The sequence below is a fragment of the Montipora capricornis genome, chromosome 8 (assembly GCF_036669925.1).
Source record: "Montipora capricornis isolate CH-2021 chromosome 8, ASM3666992v2, whole genome shotgun sequence".
NCBI classification, from domain to species: domain Eukaryota; kingdom Metazoa; phylum Cnidaria; class Anthozoa; order Scleractinia; family Acroporidae; genus Montipora; species Montipora capricornis.
In genome coordinates, this window is record NC_090890.1 from 25,170,864 (window position 1) to 25,198,760 (window position 27,897).

Consider the following 27,897-nt stretch of genomic DNA (forward strand, 5'->3'; position numbering starts at 1 on the left):
ATGGCACTTCAACAGAATCGTTAACTAACTTTCTCCTCTCTCAACAGCATAGCTGCTCACCAAACTTATTCGTCCAGAATGTTTTCGTAGACACTCATGATCTTCGATTTCCTTGGGTAGCCTTCTTCACTCAGCAGTAAGTCGCCGTGCATGTTGATTATTGTTAATCTGTTTTACTTGCAAAGTTTTTTTCTGGTAGCAGAGCAGTTTTAAATTGAAATTGACATCTTGCGTTACATTGTCATGCAATGGAAGGTAAAAAGAAAAGCAATCGTGACTTGCTCGCTCACGTTTTCCCGCGCTTAACACGGGTTGCATGTATTTTCTTTGAGTTATGATTGGTTGATTTGATTATCTGTTTCTGTTGATCCGCGGGATAAAATTTTTATCTGTGTCTGTTGACCCGCGGGATATTGTATCAAAACCATGCAGTGAAGCTGTAAAGAATCAACCTTCAATTCTGGGAGTCATTCACTATACATTTGTCATGATAGGCCGCTAAAGTTGGTTTCCAATCCCTTTTTGTAGTGAGCAAAGTGGCTGCGAGTATTATGTGCTAAACCATCGAATAAGAGATTTATTATTCCATTACAGAAAGGTGTTATTTTGTTTCAATTTTATTTGGTACGAGTGTTTAAGAAAAAGCAATATCTGTCCTTCAGAGCGCGTGCGAACGATGTAAACAGCACAAAAAGCCAGCCAAATGTCCTTTGTTTGATTGGACAATCGAAAAGGCGAGTGACAAGCGACAACAAGCTAAATTCGCAGGCTTTGCATCGTGCTGAAAAACACAAATTTCTTTTCATTGAAAAACTCCCGTTCCGTCCGTATAGGCCACTTCGGGAAATACCATAGACTACTTTCATAAATGGCGACCACTTTTTCATTCTTTTGTTTTAATGTTAATTAGACCTACTGCCCTCATTTTGAAACAAACATTCTGTTGAGAAGTGCTTGTCGTAGCGAGGCTAGTAGGGCTTATTAGCATTAAAACAAAAGAATATTTTATTTGCCCGCCATTATGAAAGAGGTCTATAATACTCTTTGTTTGTCCCCCCAAATTTTGCATAAGCATTGTTTTTGTTTTCTCTTGGGACCATTGTAAGTCTTACGAGAAACTGGAAACAATGCTTATGCAAAATTTGGGGGGACAAACAAAGAGTATTACGGTATTTTCCAAAGTGGCCTCTTTGGTCTGTTCTAAACCGGTCAAACCGGGACACTACAGTGTATTACCGTCTCATATTTTGCGCGTTCTCTTGACCAAATATGGTAAAATGGCGTAATAGTGGAGTAATAAATCGATTTATTATATAACACCAATGAAATACTAAGTGAGCTTTTGCGCCAAAACATGACATCTTCACACGTAAAAATAACATGTTATCTTCACACGTGAAAATATAACTGTTGCTATGGTTGCATATAAAAATCGCCCTTTTCGACGCCTTTTGTGAAATAATTTAGTATTTCATTGGTGTTTATGTAATAAACAGAATATTACATGGCCGCTTGGAGATACTAAATTTCTCTTCTCACGTTGAAAAATATTTCACTCGTTTGCTGCGCTCACTCGTGAATTATTCTTTAACACTCGAAGAGGAATTTCGTATCTCCGCGCGGCCATGTAACATCCTCTCTATATATTTATTTTATAGACAGGAGTGTTTTGCTGGAAAATACACCACTCATAAAATTTATACGAAACTACATCCGGGACCCGAGTGGAGTATTTTCCATATCCTCACTAGTGAGGATATTGATGACGTCATTTTCCGCCTTTGCATGGATGTTTGTGCAACCAGTCAGCAAAAAATGGCGAAGTTAATCGTCTCAGTGTTCCTTCTTAATCTCCAGAAATGTGTCAGCTGGGACCGAGTTGACCTGGGACTATGCTTACGAGGTGGACAGCGTCAAAGGCAAAGTCCTTCACTGCTACTGCGGGTCAGCGGAGTGCCGTGGACGACTTCTTTGAGCTTACAACTGCTTCAGCCTGTGACGGGCATTGATTTGCGACTCCGGTGTTTTAAAAGTTAAATTTCACCAGCTTCTGAAAATGGCGGGAAATTAAACTTCGAGTAGTGGATGATGGTTTCTCCACAGGACTGCTAGTCGCATTTTCAAATCACCATTGTTTCTTTGATTTAGAATTGGATTCTTGAATAGCCTATTTTCACGATAGCGTCATTTGACTACAACTACCAGAGTTCGGTTTGTTTTTCTTTTCTTATTTTAATTTTGTATTCCCGGTGCGGGGTAAAAATAACAATAGCTCTAATTAGCATGAGACAAGCAAAACCTGTAGGATTCTGGTACTTGTAGTCAAATGACGTCATCATGCAACTGTCCTATAGGCAGTCTAAGGGACCAAATGAGAGTTCGGAATGCAATGCCCGGCGACTGGTTCGACAGCGCCGAGTCGTTCAAAGAACGATTAGCCCCCAAAAGGAGCTCTCATCTGGAGCTAACAGCTGGTACTCCCCCCTCTCCCTTGGAGTGGTCGTTTCCTCAGACCTAGTTATTGTTATATCGTGTTTTTCATGATTATTTCTCGTCTAATATATGCAGATGGCCTTGGGTTTATAAGTAACCTAGGATTAACGTTAATCCTTGTTAAGTAGTTTAAATCCATCTTATTTCTCTGGAACGAGCTCTTAGGAAGGAAGCAGGTTTTACCTTCAACTTGCTAATTGCGAAACATTTTTAGCACCGCTCCAGCTGTTTTTTAACTTTAAAGCCTCATTTACATTAGCAAGTTTTCCTTGACAAGTTTTCCTTGGCAGTGTAAATGGAAAAATATGACAAGTTTTTCCTTGATAAGTATCCTTGTTCAAAAACTAGCAAGCTAGTTGAACAAGGACACTTGCCAAGGAAAAGGCTGTCAAGAACGATATTTGCTAGTGTAAATTACTTGTCAAGTGCACTTGTCAAAGAAAAACTTTTCAAGGAAAACTTGCTAGTATGTACAGTCGGCAAGTTTTCCTTGACAAGTGGACTTGTCAAGGAAAACTTGCTATTGTAAATGAGGCTTAAAGGGAGAGTTTCACGTCTCTGCGCATGGGCAAACTGTCACGTCAGCCCAATTAATTCCATTTTCATTGAAACAAATCGAAAACACTCGTGCACGAAAAGGAAATAATGCCATAGAAGCGTAATTACTCATGGAAATTACTTTTGCAATTATTTCCTTGTGTTATCAACCAACTGCATGCGAATAGATAACTCGTGCGTTATGGCAACTCGTGCGTAGAATAAAGGAAGAGGCCAAAATTAAATTTGATATATTCTGTGTAACCCGCAGTATCTCCCACCAAATTTGGGTCTTAGTCATTCAGTTTTTTTTTTTTTGCTTTAATACTCTCAGTGATTAATGAACATCATCTGGTTTACTGAGAAACCGTAAAATTTACAACTGCTAGCGCCAAAGCTTGGACATGCGCAAAACCGTGAAACTGCCCTTAAAGAGCGAGCGTAATCAACTTGATCCCAATTCAGCAGTAGTTACTCGCTTAAAAACTACGTGGTTTCTCTTTTAGTTTCTTCTCATAATACCAACTGTAATCGGCGGTGGAAATGTAATATAATAGGGTCTTTCTTATTCATAATTCGTCCAAGTCATTTTTTGTTGAATTTCTAGATTTTACATGCCATGCAAGTATCCCACGCTCTCCTCTATATTATTTTCTTCACGAGCTTGTGTAATTTCTGATTCCTAATGAGCAAACTCTGTGGGATTTTGCTTGCCGATTTGCTTTTATCTTCATTCATTATTCATCAATCTTTCGCCCCCATTTCACTTAAGGATATGAATTTACTGCCGTTTCACTTATTAGGAGTATGCCTATTCCCACTGTTTTTGTTTCTTTCGTGGTTAAGTGAATATTAAAAAATTCGGAGTCTTAGTTCCTTTAAAAAAGTGTTTTTGTTCATAAACAAATTGCTATCATGAAACAGAATTTGCATTGCACAATTTGATTAAAAAACAACGACAAACAATCATCAATGTTTTTTCAGCAGATTCATTGTCTATTTTTACATTGCTGAATATGTTCTCCCCGGTGTCGTTTTGTACAAACCAAAAAATCTCTGTATTTTTGGCCCCCCTTGTACCGGCCACAAGTTTCCCGCGTTTGTCCACGCTTGACTTCCTTTGATCGGGCTTACCCGCGGACACGGTGCCAGTTGCTATGGTTTCAGTGAGATCATGACCTGATGAGAAAACAAGAATAGTTAGTACTTTGTTCCTGTTCAACAGCCGTGGCAACTCTTCAAGATTTTTAGAATTTATTTTAATGATTTGAAAATTCGACAGTAGTGATATGATTGAGATTGTGTATAGTTTATTGTTGTGAAAAATCTTTTCATATTGTCTTAATTCAAACGTTGTGTTTAAACCTTTGTATATCGAATGTATTTCTACATGGTATTTTAACTTACGGATTTTCTTCAACAAGCTCCAGATACCGATCTCGTGTTCTCGAGTGAGGTATGGTTGTAAACTGAATTTTTAATACACATAAAGAGAGTTTAATATATTTGAGATGTGATTTTGGGAGGATTATTTGATGTTGGGTGCTTTTGACAATTTGATTCCGCATTGCTGTTATTCAACATTCCGTCCCGAGTCTGAAGCAATTTTGGACACTATAGATGTCGTCCCGAAATGCGTTCTATACATCTTTGATCCGTATTTTACGAGGTGCTGCAGGGCGAGACTCAAATGAACCACCACTCGTTGACAAAAAATGAAACTTTGAATAATGAGAATAAGACGGGTATTTATTGATGATAAATCGGACATCTCGAAACATTCGAGCGCTCCTGGCAGGACTGGAGCCTGCGACTTCCGATTGTTGATATTGCTGGTGGAACACTTTACCCCTTGAACTTTAGGAGACGCGTGGGGCTCTTGTACCTCCGTGGGCTTTGTGTAGTCACGGAACGCTCCTCCCTTTGTGTGTGTGTGTGTGTGTGTGTGTGGGGGGGGGGGGGGGGGGGTGGGGCGTTGCGTGACGACACAGAAGAACCGCTGCGTGGGAGACTACTATGCCTTGGGCACATGGCGAAAATTAAAATGTCGAAGGGTTGTATTCTCGAACGATGGTAAATTTCAACGGTATGCCTAAGTCATCACCGACTAATAAACATATCTTCATTCGTCGGTTGAACCTCGCCATCCCTTTTCATAACAAGACAATCTCTTTTGCAATATCCCGTGTTGCATGTCTGGATTTTAATACCCCTTAACCTGACAGGTCACAGCTTTTACTCGCCCTTTACTGACAAGTGACGCTCAAAAGAGAGATGAGATTAACCACAGGCGCCTCCGGTGATAGTTTGATAAGACTGTTGTCGCTGCCAGAAATTCCTGCCTGTTTTATATAAGAGGGTTCAATATTCTCGGAAAGAGACGCTTAAAAGTCATTCCCTACGATATCGAGGGAAACTTCGTTTCGACACAGATCCCGCAAAAATGAGGCTGTGCCACCCACCTTCGTTCCCCCAACACACCTCCAAATGATTGTTCACCCTTTGAGTACCCTCAGTGAAACAGGACCCAAATGCATGCTGAAGGGGGCTTTACTTTGTTCACCTCCATGGTTTTATTAATCTATTAAACTATTTGTATAGTTCGAAAATTCTGAGTGTAGTAGCAAAATTGCATATAAAGACTGCAGAGAATAATTGTGTTGGTGTCTGTGGTGTCTTGAAGGCTTGACCAGAACCCCGATCTAAGATAAATGTCTGAAGGGCAAATTTTCGAACCTCCTTCGCCCATCTCCGATACGTCCGCATCTTACATATCATTTTAATGTAAGTTCACTATCTCTGGAAAATCTGAATAACATAAATCTTTGCAATTTTTTCAACATGAACGTTTCTAGTTCATTTGATGAAAACATACTAATAATCAGCTGACAAGAAATAATGATCAGTCGTTGCTGTGTTCAGAAGTACATATGATATTTCTGCTGACAGAAAGAATGAACCCAAAGGCAATGACCGACGAAGATATCATTTCACTCAGGATGTTTATTGAACTTTGTGAAAAGGAGCCCTTTGCTAAATGATAACCGGAAGACAGAAGAAACTGCTTCTCTCAGAAAACCACTTATTTTCCCCGAAAATTTGACAAAAAAATTTTCAAATTATTTTTGTCTTCTTTGAGAAATACGTACGAGCTTGCACGCAACAAAGTGTTCGCAAAGAATCTGACGAAATTTCTTTCTAAACAAGTGTAATCCTGGCAACAATCTACGTACTCTTTGACGTCATTGAAGCAAACTGCCTAGAACTAAAGGTGATTGGTCAATGGAATCTCTGCATTACGTCATAAGGGAAAACATGGCGCGCGGTTCAGTGCGCTTACTAATCAACATTTCTGCTTTGAATGCACTGAGTATGCTGTTTACTTCGCCGGAAATGTACGGATTCTTCTCCGATCGGAAAATCTAATGGTAGTCGATCTGTGGCTTAAAGCCTGAGGATGAGTCTGAGGGCTGTCTGGCAGAAGCGTTTTGGTGAATTTTAGTTTGCGTCCCTTCGCCTTCGTCGCGGGATCTTAATTCCTGGCCTACACGAAATCCTTGCTGTCAAGATCCTTTCTACTGGTTTACGTTTTCAAGACAGAGACGCTTTACAGTGTTCTTGGTATTCAGCGAAATATAGAAGAGTGTTGTCTTATTTGTCTTGCGAAGGTGTTTTTATTTATGGAAGCTTGAGAAGCATTAAAGATTTGTTTGCGTGGAAAAAGAGGTTCAAAGTTGGAAACTTGCTTCCTAAACTGTTCGATTCTTCAAGAATCGATAAAAGCTCTTTTCACAATATATTTTCATCTCAAGAAATAAACATTTGAAGGTTTAATGGACGGCATCGAAAGCGTTTGAATTTGTCGAAGGATCCAGCGGAAAAGGAACTGAAAACTATATGGAAGTATAAGCTATAAAGTATTTATGGAGATTTCTTAAATATTACATATGGTAAACTGGTAGACCATTTGTGACAGCTTAACGATTCAAGAAAAGTGAACACTGGTGCCAAAAGTTTATAAAAACAACAAAGTGAAAGCTTGAATAGCAGCCCATCGCCTTGTTGGGAAAAATATTTTTACGCACCATTCCATACTTGTTCAATTTATAGGCTCAAGTGTAAATTGACCAAAAGAAATCCAATTCGCTTACTGCTTTCTTCATTCGATCACAGTAAGCCAGAGACTTCGTTCCAGGGGCAATTAGGGCAATATCGTGAAATTGTATTGGATTCACCTAGAGGCCTTTCAAATCCCTGGTTATTCTTTTCTATTTCCATTCAACTGAAGCAAAGATGGATTTGATAGTGAGAACCGTCGTCTGAGGAAGGTCTGGTTGGGTGAAACAAATCACTGACAAACTACGTTTTATCACGAATCCACATTGAAAGCGACAGAAAAAATTCCCCACTTCATTGCCAGGTTGGTCTTTAAAGTTTTCGCTCGAAAGCAAGAAATCGATGAGCTATACTGCATATGGAAGGATAGAATCGCATAAGTTCGTTTCGGAGAAATCTTGACGAAAGTAACTTGGTTAATTTCGTTTATTGACATTGAACGAACGAGGCTCACTTTACATATCTTAATGGCTTCAAGGACAAATCCCGACCAAAAAATTGAGCTAAACATACTCTTTTGAATATTAAGTACAGAATGGCTCAAGCAGAATTGATAACACATTCTTCGAGCGCATTCACTTCCTTTCACAGACCCAGTGGAACAATTTTCCCTTCTGGTCTTTGTGTGGGCAAAATCCACATTGATGCCAGCGCAAACGCGCTCCGAAATCTTACTCAGAATTTGGTAAGCACCTACAAAAGATGTGGCTTAAAGATTCCCGAGGCAAGTGTAAAAAAATCTCGACAGACCTCAGAAACTGCTGGGAATAGTAACAGCGAAGGAGATTACAAAGTTGTACTTCACGAAGAACTATGTTCAGCAACTTCAAGATACGAAGTACTCGAATTTCTCGGCCGTGGGACGTTTGGACAAGTGGTGAAATGCTGGAAGAAAGGAACTAACGAGTTATGCGCAATAAAAATATTGAAGGACCATCCTTCGTATGCCCGTCAGGGGCAAATTGAAATCGGTATCTTGGCGAAGTTGAGCGCTGAAAATTCTGAAGCTTTTAATTTCGTTCGCGCGATCGAATGTTTTCAGCACAAGAATCACACATGCCTGGTCTTCGAAATGTTGCAACAGAACTTGTATGACTATCTCAAACAATCGAAGTTCAATCCACTACCTCTACGGCACATTCGACCCATCGTTCAACAAGTTTTAGTTGCGCTATCGAAGCTGAAGTCATTGGGTTTAATCCACGCTGATTTAAAACCTGAAAATATTATGTTGGTTGATCCGGAAAAGCAGCCATTTCGTGTGAAGGTGATAGACTTTGGTTCAGCAACTCAGGTTTCCAAAGCTGTTTGCTCATCATACTTGCAAAGTCGTTATTATAGGTAAGTGCATTACATCGCAAAAATTCTAATTGAACTTGTGTTATATTTTTGGTCTCTTGGGCTCCTCGCGACATTCATTCGTTATTGTTTATTCATTTTGACTCACCACAAAGGAAGGCCTCCTAATTACTTCTTTTCATAATTTACTCAAAGTTCTCCCATTTCGTCTGCGGTTGTTTTTCATGCAAACAGTTTTGTACGTGATGTTGTTCATGTTACATATATTTTGTATTCGACCTTTCGTGAGTTTCTTTAAATTTATTACGCAAAGTAAATCGTTGAAAATAGCTTTGCTTTGTTTCTGATTTGAACCTTTTTTGTGATCTCAGTGTACATCATTTTGGATGGTTTATCTGAACATCGCATTTTCAGATTACAAACGAATGTTTTTTTTTTCGGTGAGATTATATTTTTATTTTTGTATTTGAAAATAATTCATCGTTGTAGCAACAGTTTCATTGTGGTTATTGAACAGATGAAAAACTGAATTTGCCACTCAAAAGATGTGCCTGGCATTTTATAGCTGATAATGTAGTTAAACTCATTTACATATCAAGATGCACTCATTCCAGAAATCGATTTAATCAGGAGGATTCTTTCTTCTTGCTTTAAAAATTTTTCAGAACAATATTGACATTTTTGCGAACCAATTATGTATGGATTAATTTAAGACAAACATTTTCCAGGGGATTTGAAATCTTGAAGGGAATTTTAGGAATTTGGGATGGATAAGTACAGCCAGCAATATATGAATCATGACAAAAATCTATGATTGTTTGGAGGTTTTGTGGTTTTTTTTTTGCCACTTTATGTCCAAAATTGAAAGAATATGTTGCTCAAATTAAATAGAATTTTTCATGTTGAATGCCACGGCTATTACTTGTGAAACAGGTGAAATCAATGTTTTCTAATCTTTATCCCATTGCCATCACATCTTGACACAATCAAGTATGAATTCAGTTTTGGCTACTAGCATGGTGGTATTCTCTGGCTTTCAAAACAGTTTTGGTAAACATGACTGCCAGGGAATAACTACAAAGTCTAAGGGCTTTTCTGTAAATTGCAGCCAAATGGTGTGATGAAGCCTCACAAATTAAAATAGAAAAAGGCATTGTGGGATACATGAAAACTGATACAACTAACTGTGTGGGAGGGTGTCTGGACCAACGATTAGGGTCTAAAAAATAATTGAGGAGAAAGTGCCACATTTGTTATGATATCTAGAGAGTAAGACACCCAGCTATTTCCTTATCAAGTAACCTTATCTGTTGGACTCATCTCATTACAACTGCAGTGTTCATCACCTTGTAGGAAGTTAAAGAACAAAACCCAAATTCGCGAAGGTAGGGTTTAGACTTGCTGGTATATATAGTGGTCTGCTATTTTTGGTTTTCAGTTGATGTCACAAAAAACTAAAATTCAAACTTTTGAGTTTTTTATTTCATCAGGTTAAAGGTATTGTGTGGTTCCACAAAATATCCATACCCCACCATGGAGGGAATTCAAAGTTCTAGAGGGTTTGGGAGTCAGAGGCCCAATAAATTCCAGAGGGGTAGGGGGCTTGGACCATAAAACCACTTTCCAAGGGGTTAATTTCAAACTCAGTACGAAAATTACTACTTGATCCTGGTAGATCATTTTTGAAGAAGTAAATAAGTTTAACTATATCATTTATGATTATTTTTGCATCTAAATCAGGTTTTCTTCCTTCCAAAAGCGTTATGTAGGCGAATCCAAAGGAATTAGGTTCCTGTTAGGCCAGCAAAAACTTGACTTGTCACGTATGTAATATTGACCGCCATTTCTGGTTACCAGTCTTCATAGAGACGCGACCGCGTAACAGGTGTGGTTACTAGCTACATTTCTTTGATCTCCATATTGCGTCAGTCGATCAAAAAACAGTACAACATTGAACGTTTCACTTCACGAAGGTATACGACATAACAATTTCAGAATCTAGAGTTTTTATAATTTCTCCTCGTTTCCCCTTAATTTTATGGTTGAAGGTTTGAGTGTTCGCGACCGTATTCACACTGAAATGGCGTTAATTCTATCAACATTATGGCTGTGGAGACGGCTACCTGCGGTTTGGGGAAAAAAATCGTAAGCTTGCACTTTAAGGTAAACTGACAGATACAAATTTATATCTTTCATTTTAAGGTATAAGCAATATTTTGTTGAGTTTAGATTGCTTTGTAGGTAGTTTACGGGGTTCTAATTCGAAACCACTCAATAGAATTACCTGTATATGAAAACCATTGCATAACTGCAATCGGCGTCGTTCATTGCTTTGATTATGGTTTTTTGTGAAAATAAACTTTTCCAGAGCGGTTGGGGGTCTTTGTCTTACTTTGTGGAAATTCCTGAGGGGTGTGAGGATCATCAGTTCCTAATAAAAATGTGGAAAATCCAGGGAGGTGGCAGGCTCCTGAGTGAAATTCCCTCCGTGGTGGGGTATGGATATTTTCTGGAACCACACATGTTAGAAATATATCTGCTTGCCCATTTCAGCTCAGCAGTATACTTTCTTCTTAAAATAAGCAGTTTGAGTCTCAGAGTTTGTCACAATACATGACATCTGAGAAACTTGTCATGTACCTGAAAATATTAATTAGCCTTGTGTTTTTGAGTTTTAAATAACCATTATGTTATGAGAAGGTTCTATGCAAATGTTCTCAAGTTTAGCAAAGAGAATTGTTTTGAGAGAGCCAAAGTAAATTCCAGATGCTCCCATTTGTTTCTGGCGGTGGTGTTTGTGTCCATCAGAAGGACACAAACATGGCATCTCCATACTAAACACTATAATTTTTAGAAGAAACCTTTGTCAATTAAGTTAAGAATATCTGACATCTCTGAAACACTGAGAATTTAGTTCGGTAAATTCAAAATCCATTATCTAGTTTGTGCTTGACTGTTTTACAGCTGTATTGGTTAATTTTTTTTCAGACTTGAATTGCTTTTGCTTAACAAACTGTCATTTTCATTTGTTTCACAAAAGAATGTTTAATTATATTAAGAGCTATTGTAAACACAGGTTTACATTCTCCAGTAACTGTACTCCAAAATGCAAATACAACTTGTGTCAAGACATCTTTGGAATTTTACAAAATTAGTTTTTTCTTGACTTTTGAATTCCTGTGGAGTTGTATGCTTAGCTCCCTCTCATGAGTTGAAATATGCAAGTATAAGTGCCTATCTGGATAACTTTCTAGACCACCCACAACATCAAACCTTTCACAAAAATGTATTGAACAACCGCATGTTGCCACTTGGCACAAAAATTATCTGACAACACAGATTTGAAGAGATTATTGGCCACCTTTACTGGCAATTAACTTCAATTATTGTAGTTCTCTTCCATTGGCTCTTTTTGTTGTAAGAGTTATTATTATTGACACCCTACATGTACGTGGCAGTTTTGATGGAAATGTTAGGAAAAAATACTTGAGATAGGAGTCACTCAAGCGCTTATATTTCAAAGTGCAAGTTTGTGGAAAATTATCCATCACTATAAGAACATCTAGGGTCACAAGATTAATGTGCCAGCAAGTGCTTTCATGCTAGAATGAAATTTGCCGGCCATGTTGTTGCGGTAACATTATTTCTTTCTACGGAACACATCTCTTAGTAGTTTGAACATGCATTTATTATTTGACATACAGCCTTCACTCAAACACAATATGCCCCATTTTATTTCTCATTTGGTTGAGAAAGGTGTGAAAGCATTTTGTGATTTATATCTTGCAATGTGAACAGAAATTGTTTCCTTTACAGTGCCTATGAAGTCAAGATAATTACCGGTAATGCGTGTTTGAAAGAATTTTCAAAATAATGAAGAATGGCGTTTGCTGTTTCAAGTATCTTTTTTCATTTCAGAGATATTTAAGTTTTTGTGTTATGCAAAGTAGCAATTTGATGACATCATTAGTGGTTCCGCTGGAAGATGGATCACGAAATCAAGAATATCTCTGAAAGTGTAACAGCGACATTATTCAAACTTGGCATGAGTAATAACCCTTAAGAAGGGTGCAAGACGGTGCACAGTATGACATAACCATGGCAACACTTTTGGCAGCTGTCTCTTGGTTATAATTGAAATATCTCAATTTCCTCTCAAATCACCTGGAAGCAAAACGGTTGCCATGGTGACTGTACAATGGGTGTCATTTTATGCATTGACTGATGGTCATCATTGGTGCCAAGTTTCAAGAGAACTGCTTCAGTATTTCTGAGAATATTCTAGATTTTGTGATTTGTTTTCCCCTCGGAACCTCTGAAGACCTCATCAGTTTTCACACAAAAACTTTAATATCTCCAGAACTATAGGAGATATTTAAAAAGTGAGAACACCATGTTTCTTTTCTTCAAGAGGTCTTTCAAATAAGACTCAGTTCCTTAATTGTTCAAAAAGTGGAAAATGGCAAGGTACACAACTGAATGGTTTCCCTATCAACACTTCCATGAGTTTCGACTTTTCAAGGAAATTCCCATTCCTTCTTATATAAGTTACAACTGCCAAAATTGTCTATTTTGGGAGTCAGAGAGAATTTTTCAGTCCAAATTATTGTCTTCAAATAATTGGAGAAGTGTGGAGTCCTGTTGCTATTTAATTTCAAAGCTGCCTCTTAATCCAAACCTCAGTGAAGTCTGCTGTTATGAAAACAATCATCACAGTGACTTTTCACTGCCATAAAAGTAACTCATGCTGATTGCCAGTACTCATCTACACTTGGTTCCTTTAGATATGATTGGCTACAAGAAAGCATCCGGATTACTTGAAATTGGACTCCAAGAATTAGAGAAAACTTGGACATCTGCTGGCAATGTTGTATTTGGATCTAAATATTGGATCTGCATAATTAAAGTTGGAAGTAGCATTGAACACACAGTTTCAGATTTGCAGCACACAAACTGTTGGCTACTGAATGTGGTGTCTCTAATAAGGCATTTTTAGCCATTTGTTTTTTTAAGCCTTTTAGCTCTTCAAGTTAATTTGTAATCCCTCTATGATGATGAATCAATAGGCATGTACGTCCACTTTTGACATAATAATTATGTATTATTATGTGTTTTTGTACTGAACAGAGCCCCTGAAGTGATTCTTGGTCTTCCATTTAATGAAGCAATTGACACATGGTCCCTTGGATGTGTAATTGCTGAGTTATTCTTAGGGTGGCCTCTTTATCCAGGCTCTTCAGAATATGACCAGGTACTGTTTGAATGGGCCAGGTCTAAAACATGTGTCACGTTTCACAGGTCACTCATTACTGGCTATTATTTTACGTTTTGAAAAGTAACTTAAAACCCTAATTTTGGCTAGCTCTAGGCCTAAAGATGGTTTTTAGGCCTAGAGTTAGCCAAATTGACCTGGTTTTGGGTTACTTTCAAAAAGGTAAAACAATGACCTGCAATGAGTGACCCATGAAACGTGACTGTGTTTTAGACCTGCTGGTTTGAATGTTCGTTATTATCTTCTGTAGTGGCTTTCTTTTCTTTTTGCTCAGAAAGAGATTTCACACCACAAAGTTGGCAAAACCGTAGATGTTAAGACAATTTCCCAAGTTTTAAGTTTGTTACTTGAAACTCCGGTGACAGTCTCAAAAACCAGACATTTATGTCCACTAAAAGACAACATACCCTTTCACCCATTGACTCTTCTGAGAGTGAGAATTACTGATTTTACTCTGTCTAAATGACTAGGTCAGTGGGGACTGCTTTAGGTGTGAAAGGGTTTATAATATTTAGGTCCTCTTTCACCCATTTTCTCCTGAGAGTGATACGTACTCTCTCTTACTTTATTACTACATGTATGTCTAACACCAGACAATTTTACTCATCAATGGGGCCGCTCTAGGGGTGAATAGGTCAAAGTTAAATTCAGGGGTGCTTGCATAGTCAAAAGCAATGTTCATTTCATATTTGCCGTGGTGCCAACCAGTTGACCAGCCAGTCTGCCTCCAGGTTTAACAGTTGCTATGTTGTTTCTTTTCAGATCCGGTACATTTCACAGACACAGGGGTTACCAAGTGATCATTTGCTAACAAATGGGTCCAAAAGTTTAAAATTTTTCAAAAAGGCTTTAAGCTCAACTACCGGATTATTAGAATGGAAGATGAAGGTTTGCATTTCCAGCGTTTTACAGTTGTTACCAAATCACATTATCATTAACATCATCATAACCATCTTCTTTATCAGGCTAGTCGAAAAGTGCTAAACCTCTCAGAGCAGAGTATAGTAAAAATCCTAGAAGGTCAACCCACAAAATAATGATGTTCAGTCTAAGAATCAAGTTTAAAGGGGCATGGTCTCACTACTCTGCCAACCCGTTGACACCCTAAGTGAAATTCTCTTTGGTGTTGGTTACCTTTTGAAAGTTTGGCAAGGGTAGCTACTTCTAATAATTGTTTTCTCTGATTTTTATAGACGGGTAGTGAACATGAACGTGAAACCAAAATCAAGTCACAGGAAGCAAGGAAGTACATCTTCAACTGTTTGGATGAGATGTCACAGGTCAACATGCCTAGCAACCTTGTTGGAAACGAGCGGGTGGCAGAAAAAATTGACAGGTTTGTTAATGAACTGTGGGGCTTTGATATTAAAAAATCCTAGGGAGCTAGATTTTTTCAAGTGTTTCGTCCAACATTGTTTTGGCCAAAGGTGCAAAGTATAGGATTAAGCTCTGACATTATCATTTTTGTTGTTGTTGTTGTTGTTGTTGTTGTTGTTAGTATTATTATTAATGACTAAAGATGATAAGAAAATCACCAACTGCTCTCCTCTGGCAAAGGAAATCAGGAAGATGCACCAGGTGTTGACGAAGATTGTGCTGTTGGTGTTTAGGTGTGGCATCTGGTCGGTTGGATGTTTTTTTTTTTAAGATCTTGGATTCCGGATGTGTTGGAACCACCCTAATCCTCCATGCAAAAGTAGGCTGAAGCAGTGTAGGCACCTTTAGAGTGAATACCGTCTCGTCTCAGGTTGTTCTGTCCACATGTTAATGACTCAACCAAGGGATTTTCTTGCATGGAATATCCCATTATTGTATTTTATGATTCAGAAACGCTGTCATGTTAGCTTCATACTTTCACATAATTCTCCATTTATTTGTACGGAAAGGATATTTCTTTATACCATCAAAGAAACTTGTAAAGCATCTGCTTAATTTTTTTGATTTGCATCAATGCAGAATGAAAAAATCGTAGATGTGTACATTGATTCTGTGATCACACTATGCCTTGTTTTTGGCTCACTGCATGTGCAACTTCAGATTTGAACTGGACTTGAAACATTATATAAAATAAGTATGGCAGACTGAGCATAAATCATAGAACAAGACAAGTTTAGCAGTGACCAAAATTTATTAAAACAGATAATCCACTGACCAATTGGCTCAGTTGGTTGAGCATTGGACTATTATGTGGGAGGTGGGTTGAATTTCTGCTGGACCAACACTCCGTCTCTTTAAGGCTGTAAGGGGAAAGTGATATTTAACAATTATACCATGAGCACGCATTGGATATGAGATGGTACATGCTGTAAAAGCGCGTACCCCCGAGTTGGCTATAACCAGTCTCATACAGGGCGGTCATTAAATTTGAAAGTAGAAGGCTTATAATAATTAAAAGAGGACAACCCTGAAAGTGAGTTTGCTCACTTGATTGAGCTGGAATGAAAAATGCTCTTTCTTCAACGTGGATTCCATGTCGTTTCATCAGATTAAGCGCAGGACTGGGAACTATTCAGTTCCAGGCGTTTCACGAGTTCCACACCATTCGCACGAACGATTTTGTGTTAATGTCAATTGTTCAATCTTTGTAAAACATGGCGTCAATTCCACTCAAAACAGGGAAAAGAGTGCTTTAAAGGTTTCTTTGGTGATAATTTAAGAAGTGTAAGATTTTTCATCTTGACTGGTAGTAAAATGAGACGAAAGTAGCCAGCTGAAGGTGGCTTATTGTTAGCCGGCTGTTTTGGCCGGCTACTTGCTCTTATTTACAGACCTGCTCATATCCTACAAGCGTGAATGTATTATTGTTTTATTAAGTTCCTTAAACTCCAAAAAGTTTTGAAGTACGAAATACGAGCGAAAAAGGCGAGAAAATCACTCTGACCAAAATCGAAAAAACTTGATGAGGATGCGATGTTGTGTAATACCTGGTGGTCAGACAGACAAAGGCCAATCACAAAAACATTTCTTACCTTTTCACATACTTCTTCTTTATTCAGAGAGACATTTCGCTTTCCGGCGAAAATAATTTTAGCTTAGCAAAGCCTAGCGCAATTATTTGCCTTATGAGGTCAAACTAAGGGAAATGAGTTGATAACTGAGATTGAGTAAACCAATCAGAGCACGAGAAATGTATTAATTCAAAATTTAATAAATGAAAATAGTTAGACTCTGCTAGTCTTCTTGGAGGAGGATTATAATCCATCAGCCCTGTCTCACAGCCTTTCAATGTTCATGGGACATCAAAGAGTATTTCACAGTGTTTCCATTGTAATGGTCTGGAGGTTGTAAACATTAGGCCTAAAAAATGATGTTTATGCCTAAGGTTAGCAATGATTTTTGTAAAGGTTTGGGTTGTTTTAGTTCTTGTAAAACATAATGACCTGCACTTTACACCCTGCGGTAATGGTCTGTCGTTTGTGTTACTGACTTCATTCATGGGCTGGGTGAGAGTGCAACCATCCAGAGCTGCATTTACATCATTTTGCTGATGTACGTCTGATCAATTCCATAATAAGAGAGAAAGATTATATATGTAAAGTACATTTTAATATGCACATAGAAAATATGGTATGTAAATATCATAATACGTAACCATTTTCATAAACAACAGCCAGAAGCTCTCTGATCGGCCTCTTTAGTTGCAGAGGATTGTTGTCATGTCATAATGTTAATATTTTGTTTGCTTTGTTCTCTAAAGGTATGAATTTACAGATTTGTTGAAGCGAACTCTTGTCATTGACCCAGGCAAGAGAATCACACCCGATGAAGCCCTCAGACACCCATTCATAACACTTGCCCATTTGGTGGATTTTGCCCATTGCAACACGTTAGTATACTGTTGGTAATAATAATTTGGTGTCTTCAGAACAGTTTAATGATTTGTGGGGACTTGATACTAGTACAGTTGTAACATTCACCCACTCTCCGATAGAAGTGAAGTTTATTTCTGCAGAGTAAAAGAAGAAAAGAAGCCAGGAAGTCCACCCAATCAAGTCGTTATAAATATTGTGGGTTGTGATGCATTTATGTCTTGATATCTGCAAGCTTTTTTACTATGATGTATTGTAACACCTTATGAAAAACCCTCAAGGCATTCAAATTCTCCAAGACTAGTATAAATTAAACAGGATGTGCCAAAAACACCCTTTTGTGTACCAAATTTTCAGTTGCACATTTGGACATCTGTCTGTTTTCTTGGAACATGGAATGGCTTTGTATAATATTAAAGAATGTTGAACAATGTGACTGAACGTCTCTAACCTTTTTGCATCATTCCAGGTTTAATTTAGCGGTGAAAAGCATGCAAGTCTGCAGATATAACAGAGGAATCACTGAACAGACATCCCCACATCCTGCTGGATCACTGTTTGGCCTTCCGCGAGCTTCCTCTAGCTCTTATGTTCATCTACCTTTGGTGCGAAGTGAAACCTTGACAACTCAAGATCTCACTGGTGGCATGTCACAGGCCCAATCAGAACAGTTTGCTACACATACTGGGCTGCCTGTGGCACCTCTTCAGGCTGTGGTGAGTTTATTCTTTGAAGAGGCTATACCAGTTCATTAACAACCTGTCAATTGTCGTTGTCGTTGCTTACATCACGAGGTCAGTTTCCTGTGGTGTGTGTCCCTCATTGGACTTGTGGCTTGCTACTAGATTTTCATGTTTAAAACACACATCTCTTTGGGTAGAGTGATGTATAGATTTTTGCCTTAGAACAATTTTTCAACATTGACAGAACCCTATAAAGACTTTTTTTAAACGCAGCTGTAACAGCAGAAGACCAAAATACGATGAACTTGGGTGTTAAAAATGTGCAGTAATGCGAAAGCATTCTTTGTGACATTACAGGAGAGAAAGAGGTTCTCTATATACAGTATTGCAACATGATATTCTGTTGCAGTGAACTTTTAGATAGCATTCATTTTTAAGCCAACTGGGATATTCATTTTTAGAAGTATTATAATTGTTTGTCTATTCAATCTGTAACAGCCTAGTATGCAAGCTGGGTCATCTTCAGAATTCCTGGGAGCGCACTTTATTCCGCAGCATGCTGTCTTGTGTCAGACGGAAAACTCTTCACCTCAGAAGCATTTGTTTGCCCCTCAAGCCACATCCCAAAAGGTATCACAGGTCTAGTGTTATAAGGCAATCCTATTTTCCAGAGACTTTGGTACCACAGAATGAAGTCATTATTATTTACAAGAGGCTGCGGGTGGCCTGTTCAGTTTAACTGATGTCCATTGACTGTTGGGGTCTCCATTTACAAATATATTCGAGATTTTCCTGTATGTACTCAAGAAGGTGGGGATGATATCATGAATTTTTCCTACTCTTGTAGTCTTCATGATTCCAGGATTAGAATTCCACTGATGTCCATTGACTATTGGAGTCTCCATTTACAAATATATTCGAGATTTTCCTGTATGTACTCAAGAAGGTGGGGATGATATCACAAATGTTTCCTACTCTTGTAGTCTTTATGATTGCAGGATTAGAATTCCACAATTTCTCTTGACAGTTTGCTTTAGTAAAAGTGATTACATGTAATTCCCATAATACAACTCAAATATTGACATAAATGCAAAAGCACCTTCACGTACCAAGACAACTTACACTGTAGGTGTTTGCTCCAAACATTTTGCTATGCTGGATGTACTGGTAACCTCATGAAAAAGAAGTCCTTCATATTCTAATGTTGTTTTTGCGGATTTATTGATTGTTTTATGTATTTTTGTTTTAGCCTGGCAGACCTGTGGTGGTGTCAATGGCTATTCCTCAGGCCACTCTTTCTCTTCCAGCCTCATCTGGTCTTTATGCCAAAGTGAGTTCTCTTTGTCTTACCCTACTGCCTATAAAAGTTTACTGTCCTTAATTTTGGTCAACACTGTTGGTCTGGATCCTTTTCCTCGAGCATCGACAGAAATTTTTCCTTATGTAAAGGGAAACCAGCAGAATGAAAATGTTTGATTTAGCATTCCAAGGTACCGGTATATGCGTATTATTCCCTATCATCAGTCACCTCCTCTTTGTTGTTGCTAGAATTTCACCATCTTGCATTTCATTGTGAGCCACGTAAAGTACCCTCTTTAATACATAAATCGACTTATATGTAAACAAGGAGGTAGTGTGGTCCAGTGGGTGCCTGCCTTGAGATCTGGAGATCGTGGGTTTAAGATGTGCTGTGATCATTAATTGAATTTGGTCCTGGTAATCCCTGGTTCAACTTCTTGTCTGCACTTGTAGATAGCCAACTGGTTTGCCTCCGGCCAGTTGAGTTTCTTTAAAGTTGTTGTTGTTGTTCTGTTATGTTGTGTATCATTGGCCTTGAAAAGCTTCTATATATGGGGAGTGGTCAGTTAACCATGTAAGTAAATAGTTGAAATTATCAAATGGCCCGTACGGCCATATTCATTGTAAAATGTTTGGAAAAATCCCCATATGGGGGCCGTATGCATAAGTGCAAGCAGGGCCGAAAAAAGCTGTATGGCCCTGTTAGGAACACACACTGCTCGGTATGATGCAATTTTTGAGGATTTCGTCGCTTTTGAACATCTAAGACTTTTACAGCCAGAAAAGCTAATGCAAACAACGTATTACCAGTAGGTAAATTTTCTATGAAATTTTTGTTTCTTATTTTGTCTAAACTTCATATCTTCTGAGTGCTCATGAATAGTGTTTAAGAGGCCATACCATAAAATGTTTATTGACTGAGTTTAGGTTGGGCTGGAAGGGGAAAATATTTGGCCCTCATGCAGTCGGCCCGTACATCATGACCTTGCGGGCCAAATATTGCATGAATGGGTAAATGTAATGAAAATCACAAAGAATGAGTCCAGTGGGATGAGTCGCATCTGGGGGACTCTGCTTTTTATTCTGACTCTCATTTGGTCGATATAAATGAGCATTGAATTAATTTGATTTGGCTTAAATCATTAATTAAATCATAAATTAATTTATTGTTATTTAATATTTGATAGTTTTAGAACAAATCAGTTTTGTTATTTAATCTAATGAAAGTGACACAATGTTGTTTAAAAAAAACAACCTTTACTAAATTAAATGGGATAGTTGCCACAAGTTCCTGCATCTCACTTCGCACTGCATACAGCATTTGAAGCACTGTTGTGATCTAAAGTTCGTAGCGTAATCATACATGTAGCTGCACCCAATATTTTCTCAAGTATCCCAGTGTTTCTAAGTACGCGTACATGTTGTTTTTCAGAGCGTGCCACTTCAAGCCTGGACTTCCAAGCAACTTGGATCTGATCCTGCATTGCAGGTACATTTACGAAATGAATAGTGTTGTGAAGTTTTGTTGTGGGAAGTGATTTTTGTTTGTTGGTGGAATCTGGGGCTACTGTAGCCGTAAACACTGATTGCAAAAAGGATTTTGTACTTTTTGTTTAAGTGGAGAATATTCACAATTTAAGTCACCTATTGATCGTCACAATTATTTGGAGCTGAAATTTATCGGTTTTTAGCCCATCGGTTTTTAGTCTCAAGGAGATTTGGGCGTGGTTTCAACCCAGGCTGGAATACATTTCATTTATTTTTGCGGGATTGTTTTTGTAAGGGAAGCCTGTCGTAAACAACAGAGTCGGCCCTTAGTGTTTCTCTCTGCGGTATGACGGTGTTAGTCATCTCACATCTAGGAAATTTCTCTACCAACCAATTCACGACCAAGTTTTCAGTGTTTTGAAAGTATGATATTTTCTGGAGCTTGATTGTGGCGGTGAATGGCTGTAGGTGAATCTACCTTGTTGCTGGATGACTGTAAGACGGTTTGAAAGCAGAAATGTTTAGGTTATTGCAAATTCCTTTTCTTAATCTTCTTCACTTCCTTCAATATTGTTTGGTATAAAATGCTTTGATCGTTACAAAGTGTGGTGTTTTCGTTCTGATTTTTGAACGATTTTTTCAGCTTTTGCCTCACTGGACCAATGCTGTTGGCTTACAGACTGTTCAGCCTATAATTCCAGAAAACCTACAAGGGATGGAAAATCCCAGGTGATAATAACAACTTTTTAAAATAGTTCGCAGCTGATGCTTACGGGTTAACCATCTCAAACTCTATTATGATAATTATTCATTCCGCTGCCAACGTGTGGTTGGAAATATTTTTGCTCATTTTTTCTTATGGAGATCATTGCGGGTGAACAATACTGGATACATGGTTGAAGCACTCGCTATCGAAACTATGTTTTATGCTCCGCTGGAGGTTGTTCTGAATGAAAGCAAATAGCCCATTTCCGAGTTGAATTTTCCCTTAGATTGCGAGCGATTTTAATGTTTTGGGTGGTATTAGTTAATAATAATAATAATAATAATAATAATAATAATAATAATAATAATAATAATAATAATAATAATAATAATAATAATAATATTTAATATTTCTTAGGCGCAAATTAACATGTGAATATGATCAAATGCGCCAAGTACAAAGGGGAAAAAAAAGTAAAAATAGATTAAAAAACAAGTTAAAAAAGTTTAAAAAAAGTTATTTACAATTCTGGATAAGACTAAATATATATATATATTTCACGAGCTTTTCATAGTGTAAGCTGCTCTAAATAAGAATGTCTTTAATTTAGACTTTAAACGTTCAAAATTTTCATTTCCATTTCTCTTATGAATAAAAACTGGTTTTCACAAGAAAGGCCGAACCTAGATTGGTTTTGCAAAAAAACCGGCAGACATTGGTGTAGTTGGAATTGAATTTTCTGTTGATAAATTTAAATTTGAAAGCCAATGAAAGCAGAATTTAAATTTTATCAAACTTTCTTCAAGTTACTGCATTTTTATTGGAAAGAGCCAAATACCTGCAAGGATACTGATAGAGGGGTTTTCAATTGAGTGTCGAAATTAATTAGCGAATTGCATTGGTTTTGCATTACTTCAATCAGCGATTGGTTCAAAGTTCTCGCGCCATTTTTACAACCAATCAGAAGTGAAACCAAAACCAATTGTTTCTTGCGCTTGCACAATTTCCCGCGCTTTGTGTCGGCTACGTGTAATTACTTCGAGTTTTGATTGGTTTACTGGATTGTCTTCGTCGTTTTTGATTGGCCAAAGTAATTACTTTGGTTTTGCTTTACGATACTCGATTGAAACTCGCATTTTGTTGTTTTCAGTCGCCCAATGAATCCACCCCCAGTTGGAGCATGGAGAGGTTCTGACGATAATGGGTATATTTCTGCAGAACCCAGTCCTGGCGCTTATCACATGGTAAGGCAGGCCAATAAACAATAGGCCATTTCCGAGGTCATCTCTGCTTCCTCTTCAAAGCGGGTCTAAGTGCGATGTTTTTGTGATGGTAATTAGTTTTACTTTACATATGAAAGAAAACTAATCATCATGAGAAAAACGTCGCACTTAGACTCGCTTTAAAGGAACTGTGGGATGTTAATAACGGTTGTCAGACCTTAAGAAAGCGAAGCATGTGTAATAGTTTCTAACATTCATGTTTGTTTGTTTACATTAGGAAAGTGATGGATATGAAAGGACGCGTGAGGTAAGAGCTTTCAACTGTTTGATAACACGTTTAGTTGACCCTGCAGCCCAGAGCTAAAGTAATTCTTGCGTTCGCTTGAACTCCTCAAACCCCCCCTCTCCTCTCGCCTTCCCCAGCACAGGAAGAAATGGAAAATATGCATGAAGGAATGCAATAGCTAGCTCGTATTTGACTAAAAAGCAGGCAAAATAAAAAGCTTAGAAACGGCAAACCGCACAGAACTCGGTATCCCGCGTAGCTGGCGGTATTAGGGAGCTTAAGATTTTACGACGGCGGCGGCAACAACAACGGCGCAAAACAATGATGTCATTGGTTAAAATAGCATAAATAATCGTGCTGCACGTGCAGCACGGATTCTTGCGGTACTCTGCATGAGGACGACGTGAAATTACCAAATTTGAGGTTTTGACGACAACATGAGCATGCAACAGAGAATCTTTCATTCTCTATTTTGACTTTGTAACTGCTCGTATCAATTTATTTTTACGATACTTCGCCCAAACTGTAAGAAGTGAACGAGATAGAATAACCGCTAAAGACTTATGATAAGGCAAAGTGATATTTTGCGGTGACGTTTTCGTCGACGTCGCCGTCTTAGATCTTAAGGTCCCTATTGTTTGCGTGAGAGGCAAATTAACGAGCGGTGAAAAGCTCGGAGATGTGGAGGGGCGCGCGTTAATTTGCCTCTCGCCCCAACAATACCGCCAGCAACGATGGCTAAGACCTCGTCAGTGTGTGCAATGCGCTTGAGCCGAGGAATCGAAATACGTGTACTTTGTTAGAATTGAGCGAAAGCGTTCTATTTCTCGGAAATTAATCCGTTGTTTTGGCTTGGACCAGCTGGCCCTCTGTCAGCAGTCTCATTTTGTTTTAAAATAAGCAGATTCAATAATCAATCTTGGATTTAACTGCCAATCGATTTAAAAGGGATTGAAGTGGCTTTTCTTTCAACGCAGGGTGAAAATATCATAACTGGAAAATCCCATCGCCATCCAATTTTCACCTTCATTCTGTTTTTCAACAGACGCGTCACTTAATCAGCCACGAGTGGTCCCGTCCCGCGGGTTCGGTGTTGTTTTCAGTCATGCCCGTCATGCAACAGCCCGTGGCACCTCCACCAGTTTGGAGCGGACCCCACATTCCTGCTGGTTTATTACCGTGGCAACTGTCAGGCAGCGCTTTTCAGAACGCGCCAAGCGCACATATGTCAATGGGTCTGCCTGGTGGCCACCGTCCTCTGCGACGAACAGTGTCCTCTCCGGGGAGAAGGAGGTACGGGGACAGGACATTTTTATTTGGAGAAGTAAACCAACCAGGGAGCCCCCTGGGATTTTTTCGCTCAGAGGGGGAACCCTCAAACGCCATGGCGAAGCAGACATCGTCTCCGATTGAAATTTCTGATTCGCAATCCTCTCCCAGCGTCATAACAGTGTCCAGCTCTAGTGATGAAATGGAACCAAATTCACTAGAAACGAGCAAAGCGGGTCGCAACTCGCACGGGTTAGACGACGAAGTAGAAGAGGATGAAGTGGGAGACGATGAACCGGAACCTTGTCACGTCCATGAGCACGATGAAAACGTTGATGGATTCGGTGATGACGAAGACGAGGGCGACGAAGATGATTGCATTGTTACTTCGTCGTTTTCAATGGGAAGCGTGAGTCCCGGATTGAACGAATCCATGGAACACGGTAACTGTCATGCTGCCTTGGCCCGCAGGATTTCCACCGACGAAATGGTTTCATCAACCACATACGGGAATCCAGGAGAAGTCTTAAATCCAAGTGAGCATGATGGGAATTTTAATGCAGGCGGCAAAGAGAGTGCAATGATTTTTTGCTCGGACACTGAGAGTGCTGATGAGAAGGGAGAAAATACGGATAATACAGTGGGCATGTATGGTCAGAATACAACTCAGCCAAACTCAAGCGCCTTTGGTGCAAGCCTCCCTCGAAGCCGTTATAATCTTGAACAGCTGCAAAACAATCGCTTTGGCCCGCATCACTTTGAACCAGCACTATCTCACCACAGCCCTACCAAGGTGTCTCGACCCAGTTCCTTAGGTGTTATACCTCAGTATGGTCAACCTGTGGGTCCAACATACCTTTCACCTACTCTTGCGTATCCCCCGTCACAAACGCTTCTCCTGTCGGGAAACGAGCCCTACTGCTGCACCGGAAACGAGTCTTTCCCTGATGCAAACCCTTTGGTCATCCTCCCACCAACACATACGCAGTTTGTACCCCAACCACTGTACACTGGCGTGGCCAGAATCTCTACTTCGGCTCCCGTGGCAGGTCACATGCCTTACTCTTATGTGCCGTCAGGAGCAGGCGCAGGTTCGTCGTATGTTAACCAGCTCCTTCCTCAAAGGCAGGTTCTTTCTCGTGGAAGTTGCCCGGCGCCCGTGCAACCTGGCCTCGCCATTGCAAGTGTTGGCTACCAAGCTCCTTCATTTGTTAACCAGCGTTACCAAGGTGTGAAGGCTTTTAATGTTGTTCCCGGTAGTGCGTATAATGGTTATGGAAGGTTTATCTTAAACTCGAGCCCGACAAAACAACGGTTATTTTATCCTTAGCCCATCATTTATGCTGGTGCGTCGTGTCTCTTGCATAAAACATTTTAGACTCAAGTGGAAAGTAGTTTTAAAGAGCCAAGAGTGACGATTGTCTTTTGAGTGAATTGTTTGACAGATTAAAAAAAAAAAAAAAAGAAAGTAGTTATATGTCAAGGGAAGATACTGTTTTATTGTTTCAGCAGTTTACTCAGAATTGCGAGTCAGAGTTTTAAAATTTAATCATAAGGTGTGTGCAATTGAATTTAACTTATAGATGAAGACTTTTGAAGCCGGGTGATGTCATTAATTTATAATATATAAGTAAAATTGTAAGATGGTTCCAAAAATGGATTGTTAGGTTCTGAACTTAAATTGTATATTGATATTTTAAAAAACAGATTATTTAGCTTTTGTCATATTTATACTAAGCACTAGAGAGAGCATGATCCAAATTGATCTCATCGAAGTCATCAATAGTGCACTTTAAAAGTGAATGCTGCATAATTTTAAACATTTTTAATTTTTAAGAGGGAAATGTTACTTCTCTTCGAGTGTTTGGGTATGTTTCATTCACTACACTGAAAGGTACACTTGGTAGTAGGTAACAAAAAATATATAACTGACAACCAACATAACTTTATTCCATTAGCTTTTAAAGAAACGAGTTTAGTTTGGTTGAAGTTGTTCCATATATGATACAAAGAGTTTAACGAGTTTGATGTATCTTCTTAACGACGGATTTAATTATGAAGATTCTTTCGGTCAAAAACGAAATAATCAAAGATGTTTTACTGTTCATTGGTAAGATATATTGCATATTTGGGATTTGCAATTTGATTTCAAGACAAGGGTTTTTTTGCTTTAAAATAGCCACAACTGCAGTTTTATTTCCAGTCTTGTCATTATGCACTTGATCAGCCAATCACTGGCTTTCATGCTTTTTATTGGTGTAATTTTGTTTTTCTTTTTTGTATAAGCTCTAGTTGCGTCATATTTCATCGGTTGAATCCGACTCTCGTAACATAATATTTCATGACTTCTTTTGGCTGATTTTCTCCGCGAACACAAACTAGATAGTTAAAACAATTATTTGTAAATCTCAGTTTACCCAGTTTTAGCTTTACTGAAGAGAAATACCAAATCATACCATTGTGTTAACTTTGGTGTTTACGAGCTTGGTTATTCAAATGGAGACCTCATCTACATTTATTATTTATTACTCGGTTAAAGGATGATAGTCAGTCTCTGGAAAATTATTGCATTTTAAGACTCAATCTAAGGGCTATTTTGTGTAGTTAATCTTTGTCCCAAAAATTCAGATGTCATCCTAATTACCCCACCCTACTGGAGGAGTTAATAAGTTATAAATTGTGCAAACCAAATCTGTAGAAAAATCCTTTTTATCCTGTAATAAGAGCCTTGAGTCCATCGAAGTTTTAAAACAATCGTTTTACGAATGTTGCATGTATATAGAGAATGTTGATTGGTTTTGAAGCTTGGTGGTGACTTGTGTGACTCTATTAATAAACATTTTTTATTGGTGGGGCTCAGTGTCGTGCATTCCTTTTGTTATTGCTGCCGCAGTGAGTGAGCCTGGAGCGAACGAACGAGGCAGCTCGAGCTCTCTAATAGAGAAAATTACACATTTTTCTTCGAAACGCAAGGGATTTTGGTCAAAGGCGCAAGGAATTGTGGTTATGCGTGAATGGAGGAATTAAGACGCGCGGTACGATTTTGTTACACAGAAGATCAGATAGCCTCAAACTAGAGATGGTTTACACTGCCACGCAACAAAAAAATAAATTCGAAATCGTTCAATGAAAAAGGCCAAGAACTTGGAATGTTGTAGGAAACAATTTCTTTAACCACCTCTCCTATTCTCAAATTTCTATTTTCTAAAGAAACTGTGGTGCTGCGTCGATGGGAGAGAGAAACAGGAAAATTTGGTTTTATCAAACGTGTTGATAAAGGTCGAATTACCACCATGAACGATTTGGAAAGCGGTGGTAATTCGTCCTTTATCAACGCGGTTGATAAAACCGCAGTTTCCTTTCTCCAATTCTCAAGTCTGTGAGGCACATCGTTTCTGAGTTGTTTATCGCAGCGAT

At 38.7% G+C, this 27,897-nt stretch overlaps 2 protein-coding genes across 6 annotated transcripts in view; both read left to right on the forward strand.

Annotated features, from left to right (window-relative positions):
* LOC138059775 (histone-lysine N-methyltransferase SETDB1-like) overlaps nucleotides 1-4,561 on the forward strand; it is a 77,828-nt gene extending 73,267 nt beyond the window's left edge. For all 5 annotated transcript variants that reach the window (XM_068905388.1, XM_068905390.1, XM_068905391.1 and 2 more), the window contains 2 exons: nucleotides 48-136; nucleotides 1,858-4,561. In XM_068905388.1, the coding sequence (XP_068761489.1) occupies nucleotides 48-136; nucleotides 1,858-1,975 (207 nt within the window). In that variant the 3' untranslated portion in view covers nucleotides 1,976-4,561. The remainder of the gene's footprint in view (nucleotides 1-47; nucleotides 137-1,857) is intronic.
* Nucleotides 4,562-6,330: 1,769 nt separating this feature from the next.
* On the forward strand, nucleotides 6,331-27,334 carry LOC138014465 (homeodomain-interacting protein kinase 3-like). Its single transcript, XM_068861535.1, has 13 exons — nucleotides 6,331-8,487; nucleotides 13,573-13,696; nucleotides 14,480-14,605; nucleotides 14,911-15,053; nucleotides 17,415-17,543; nucleotides 17,996-18,242; nucleotides 18,708-18,839; nucleotides 19,459-19,539; nucleotides 20,941-20,997; nucleotides 21,640-21,725; nucleotides 22,853-22,946; nucleotides 23,203-23,232; nucleotides 24,257-27,334. The coding sequence occupies exons 1-13, from the start codon at nucleotides 7,682-7,684 to the stop codon at nucleotides 25,808-25,810; spliced, it is 3,609 nt and encodes a 1,202-aa protein (XP_068717636.1). The 5' UTR covers nucleotides 6,331-7,681; the 3' UTR covers nucleotides 25,811-27,334.
* Nucleotides 27,335-27,897: the final 563 nt, after the last annotated feature.